The following is a 6,105-nucleotide window of genomic DNA, read 5'->3' on the forward strand; positions in this document are numbered from 1 at the left end:
ATTGACGGATGGGGCCTCTTCTTCCCTAAAGAATTCCACACTTCGGTGTGAGGCTAAAAAGCGCTATACTTCGAGCACGTTAAGGGAACAACAACACTTATGGAAAAAACAGTAGAGTCCTTTTTGGTGTGATAGGATCACTCTTACAGCACAACCTTGTGGCTAAAGACACTTTACCGGTGATAAACAACACACTAACAGACAGATGTTGGTGTCGGTGGGTGCGCGCTAGATCTGAAGTGAATTTTGACCTACAATCGAAGATCCTACCCAGCACGACACAAGGACACAAACAAGCAAACAAACAAAAAACGGACAGACCTGGATGTTGGAGGCTTCGCGGCAGATCTGGCCGAGATTCTCCGGACGGAGACCCTACCTTTTACGACACAAACAAACAAACAAACAAGCAAACAAATAAACAGACAGACCTGGATGTCGGTTTATTCGCGGCAGATCCGGCTGGAGGTCTCCGGACGGAAACCATACCCATTACGACACAACAAAAAGCTAACAAACAAACAAACAAACAAACAAACAAACCTCTATGTCGGTAGGCTCGCGGCAGATCTGGCCGGGGTTCTCCGGACGGAGGTGAGACAGCACCTCCCAGTCTCCGGTGGCCGAGGGGTTGTCACGGTCAAACCAGGGAGTCCAGTTGGGGCATGCTGGGTATTGGAGACAAAAAGAAGATATTGTTCAAAGTTTCCCTCTACTTTACAACTTTACATTCCTGCAGATCCATATACATTACATGAACCGTTACATGCTTGTGCAGTACCAAGGTCATACACCAGGCGGCTCAAAATCAACCTAAGCCTTCGTCTTTCTCAACCCTTATCATCCACATACCAGATATCATCCATTCATAGGTTCTAAATAGCCAGAAAACACATCACACACACACATACACACACACAAACAAACATGAAAAAACAATGCCTCCATTTTTCATGGACAATTACGATGGCAGAAAATGGCACTTACGTGGACAGCAGAAGCGAACTTCATACTCCAAGCACATCCCGTCGTCCTGCTCCTCGTTAATGCAGGCGAAACCTGTTGTGGTGTCGTACCAGTGGATAGACTCCCCTGCAAGGGACGCCTCCACCTGAAACACATGTGACGTCTTTAAAGTATTGTACACGAACTTCTTGGTTATATAGATGTGAAAAATTTTACTGCAATATTTTTATATAACATATAACATATAACATAATGAACTTGATTCTAGAACAATTTCTGTTTTGACAACAACTATTGTAAAGAATCCGCAATTCTACTAGTCTGTGTAACGCAAACTCCACTGTCCGGGGCTGTAACTGGCCCCTTCTAGGGGGCCGGCAGATGTTGGGCGGGCTGCTGTAAGCGAGATTTAATCAGGCTACAGTTCAACCAACACGTTACAAGAGATGTTTAACCTTATTAACCTATTCATAACCATCATCCTCATCACCTGCGTGCTGATGACGCGCGCGTGCACGGCTGTAGGGCTGAAGCAGATCCGGCCCGGGTTCTCCTTCCGCAGCGGGGTCAGGGTTTCCCAGTCGCCGGTGGCGGAGGGGTTGTCCCGGTCAAACCAGGGCGTCCAGGACCCGGCAGGGCAGTCCGGAACTGCAAACAAGTCACACATGAGTCACACATGAGTCACACATGAGTCACGGTCGAGTCAGGGCAGTCTGGAACTGTAAACAGGCCACACATGAGTCACACATGAGTCACACATGAGTCACGGCCGAACCAAGGCGTCTGGAACTGTAAACAAGTCACACATAAGTCACACATGAGTTACACATGCGTCACAAATGAGTCAGAAGGGTTGTTACGGTCGTATCAGGGCGTCCAGGACCCGGCAGGACAATCTGGAACTGTAAGGCAGGTCAGAGTTGAAAAAAAATGTGTCGCGGGCAGTCTGAAACTGAAAAAAAAGTCACACATGAGTCACAGTCGAACTGTACACACGTCACACATGAGTCACAGTGAAACCATAGCAACATCTCGCTTTGTGTAAAACTGTGTACATAAAATGGTACATACCGACATCCGGGCAGCAGAAGCGGACTTCATAGTCCAGGCACATGCCGTTCTTCTGGTCTTCCTTCCTACTCACGAAGCCGATGGTGGCGTCATAAAAGACGAAGTTCTCCCCCGTGGCCAGCGCGTCCTGCCCCGTACCGACGACGCGAGCCTGGATAGCGGTGGGCGCGTCACAAATCCGGCTCGGGAAATCCTGTTGGAGGTCGGATAGGGTCTCCCAGTCACCGGTCCCGGAGGGGTCATCTCGGTCCAGCCAGTCCGTCCAGCTGGTGCACTGTACTGTGGTCAGCAAACAAGTCTCAGTGTTTCAGTCAATGTCACTCAGTACGTCGCTAAACAATTACTACTGGCATACGAAAAACAAAGACAACTAGACTTCCAGGGGATAATAGCTTCGCCAAATGATATTAAATCTTTCAAGTGAGGTATTTCCTCGTAAATATATTCTATGGTCCACTTTTGCATGAATTTACTCCGCTGGTCACATTTAGATCCCAAATAAGACATATCGTTTAAATTATGAAACCATGTCTTAAGAAAGAAAGTTATTGTTGTGTCTCTTAACTTTCGTCGTTAAATATAAAAGTTAACTTTTATATTTTACTTAGCACCTTAAATTATGACGATCAGTCAACATATTCTTCATTTATTCCCATTTGAAGTTTGAAAAGTATCCGTTCCTTTTAGTTAAGAAAAACCTGTGTGGGGCCGAAAATTCTAGCTGTATGATAGGACTTACCGATCGGTTTGATGGGAACGCACTTGGCGTTACATCCGCCGCAGTTGTTGGTCCTACGGGAATAGAAAGTGGACGTTGATGACAATTCAACCTGACTAACCAGCGTCAACAATGGTACTATCAAATGGTACTATTAAATCCTTATAATATGTGGATTTTAAAATCAGAGAAAGAAAAACGTGTTACTTACACACACTCCGTTCCCGCCGAGCACCGGACAAGGGTGCACGGGTTATCCACGCAGGGTACCAGCCGCTGTCCGTCAACACACTCCGAGATGATAACGTCTACACAGAAAATAGAGAAAGGAAGATACTACAGGTAAAACCAAGGGTGTTTATATTTGTTGTACATAAATCAGTGCTTAAAGCCTTAAGCCTGCGTCATGATTCAAGCGAATGCCGGTTGAATTCCTAGATCGCCGAATTTCAAAATCGCCCGACCGTCGTCCGTATTTTTCGCTGAAAATCTGCCCCGTCACAAATTTGACTGGGCTCCATGAATCATTCCGAAAAGATTAGTTTTATTTTTTATCTATTCTATTTCCAGCTGACATCATACGGAGGCTAGACTTCCAAAGGATAAGCCTTAGTACTCGCCAGGACGAAAAAAAATACCTATTTAGAGCTCGCTTAAACGTCAGCCGAGCTCAGATCTTGATTTGTGACGGGGACTTCACAAAGACTGGCTGGCACCCACCAGGAAAAGCAGGTTTAAAATAGACATGTCATGCCATGTTAAGTTTTTTTTGTGTCAAGGGAATCAATTAAGACACTTGGGTCACGTTTTACTCAGGACAGAATCACAACATGTAAGAAATCTTACAGAAAACACAGCGCTGTAGAGGCAGGACTGACCTGGTTTTGTCGGGACGCACTCGGCGTTACACCCACCACAGTAGTTGTTTCTGTAGCAGCAGAGGTGACATTAATGCCTATTCAAACCTAAAAAAACAGCTCCAAAGGTAAAATGAATAACAAAGAGAGACGGGGGCGCCATAGCCACCCTGCAACTTATGATCCACTGCTTAAAGAATGACTATCTACATATCGCGACCTTACTTGAGTTGTCCATTCCCTGACAAAGATTGGAGCTGATCAGTAGAAAATTCGGATGTAAGTCCAATATGTTGTGTTGCAAAATGGAAAGTTACAGTTCAACTTTATTCAGAGTAAAAAAAAAACATTCAGTATGTAGTAAAGTACGCGTATGTAAACCGGCGTCAAAAATGCTACTGAATATCGGCGTCAAACACTTGATAAACAGAAACATGCCACAACCAGCGAAGAAGATGATGGTACTTACACACAATTCATTCCAACCGGGCACAAAACAGTTCTGCAAGGCTCCGTAATGCAGTTCACAGGGGCGGTTCCATCAGGACACATTTTCATATCTAATTAGAGAGTGAAGTTAATGAAATAGATTTGTCACATATCAGACGCATACTGACTTCATATATTGTAGTGCTTTGTTTTAACTTTTAGGAATGTAATTTTACATTTGCGTAATTAGATAGGAAAACAAGTGTGCGGATTTTACTATGCAGGTGTTTGTATGTGTATTCCTCAGTGCATTATAAGCTGCTATGCAGGCGTACATACACAGGTCCGCCAACAGCCGGAAGAACCACATTTACAGTAAATATCGCACGGATGGCTGCGAGTTTTTTCCCAAATCATAAAAAACAAAGGTTTTTAAAGAATAATAATCATACATTATAGCTTAGTTAGCTGTTATATCCATGAGTATGTTGCATATATTAATATATGCACACATAACGAAGGAAGATATGTTCAAATATCTCATGTCATCATCTGACCACAATATACTGGAAAATCTCTGTAAGTTCATCTTCAAATGTTTTAGGAAGAGAGAAGATGCATGTAAACTATAGTATATGTATAACTTTGCGTTTACTACCTTTTGTACCAAACTGACTGCATTTAGCCCCAATGGGGCATGAATATGCAATAAACTTCATTGTCATTGTCATTATATTGTTGCCCTAATTACAGAAATCAACTTGAAGGCTTTCTCGATGAGGCTTTGATGCCACGACTTTTTCCCGGTGGACTGCCTGATAAGGCCGGGGTACTTCTCGGTCTTGTCACGATTAGCTCACGGCGTCTGTCTGTCCCGGGGGGATTTCAGCTTTTGAGTTTATAAAAAGGAAAATCAGGAGCCCGGCCGTGCTCAAAAATAGTCTCGCGCGATGACCTAGGGATGTATTTCAGTTGAGAATACCATATAGAGCTCGCAGACTCGTCGACCGATCGACTTCCGTGCAGTGTGACCGGGTTTAACCTTAAGGCGTTGGTGGTTATGGAGTCGATAGCTACTATTATGGCTGGTTGGGTCGGGGCAGAATATATAATGCTTCATCGGTTTAAACATGTGAATGCAATAGTTAATGCATGTAACACTCTGAAGGAACTAAACCTCACACCTTGCACAAATGTTGATTTATTATGGGAGACTTGTGGTTACACAGATATAACTTGATTTGCATAAGCCTAAATCCGACTAGTGACTTGTAATAATGAATCATCCCTGCCAAAGTTGACTGTCAGCAAGGAGACGATGTTTGCTGGTCGAAAGCAAACATTCATAGACACACACACACATTCACACACACACAAAATGAAGCAAATGTTCTACCTTCGGACTTCCTGCAGTTCGGGTACGGTCCGGGAGGGGAGAACTGCCCGTTGACGCATACGTACTCCGCTGCTGGCGGGGAATCGAACTCATAACCTTCCATACATGCGGGGTAGCACCGCTCCGTACCTGTGTTGTCCGTCTGGCAGTGGTACGAGCCCCAGATGGGTGGAGGGATCTTCTCACATTCCTGAACCGCTGGAAAGACGATTTGAAAGTTTAGAACTACATGTGCAGTAACTAATACATACGTACAAGATCGATCTGATGGTTCAATTTCTGCATCTAAACATGATCATTCTTCAACAAGCAATGGTGACAAGTCGCCTAATTCTTTTAACGGAAAATACCGATATATCGCAAATTGTTTCTGTTCTCTTCTTAGTCTACGCTCCAAGAAAGATCACAAATCCACAGAGACATGCACACAAACACACATCCGCGGACACGCACACATATAAAAAAACACGTAGAATCGCACACGCTAACATTTACACAGAGAGAGAGAGAAAGAAAGAGAGTCAATTGTATTACCATTATTGCATAGACTTGAGTCTCGACAAAATATGTAGTTTATTGTATTCATATGTCTCCAAGTAACCTATATATCTCTCAATATGAAGCCTCTAGCTAATCCTAGAAGGAATTGTTTACGCCGCGACATGTAG

General features: G+C 44.0%; 1 protein-coding gene and 1 long non-coding RNA gene across 2 annotated transcripts in view; both read right to left on the reverse strand.

The window, feature by feature from the left end:
* Positions 1-143: 143 nt before the first annotated feature.
* Positions 144-4,154, reverse strand: LOC118404445 (cartilage intermediate layer protein 1-like). Its single transcript, XM_035803521.1, has 9 exons — positions 4,141-4,154; positions 3,634-3,683; positions 2,967-3,063; positions 2,777-2,829; positions 2,038-2,316; positions 1,457-1,614; positions 988-1,111; positions 544-668; positions 144-155 (listed from the first exon to the last, which is right to left on the reverse strand). Exons 1-9 carry the CDS (start codon positions 4,152-4,154, stop codon positions 144-146), a joined length of 912 nt encoding a protein of 303 aa, XP_035659414.1.
* A 7-nt stretch (positions 4,155-4,161) lies between these two features.
* The window catches only part of LOC118405066, a 4,594-nt gene continuing 2,650 nt past the window's right edge, over positions 4,162-6,105 (reverse strand). Inside the window, exon 3 of the long non-coding RNA XR_004829835.1 lies at positions 4,162-4,172. This is a non-coding gene — a long non-coding RNA (uncharacterized LOC118405066). The remainder of the gene's footprint in view (positions 4,173-6,105) is intronic.

Source organism: Branchiostoma floridae, chromosome 17 (genome assembly GCF_000003815.2).
Source record: "Branchiostoma floridae strain S238N-H82 chromosome 17, Bfl_VNyyK, whole genome shotgun sequence".
In the NCBI taxonomy this organism is placed as follows: domain Eukaryota; kingdom Metazoa; phylum Chordata; class Leptocardii; order Amphioxiformes; family Branchiostomatidae; genus Branchiostoma; species Branchiostoma floridae.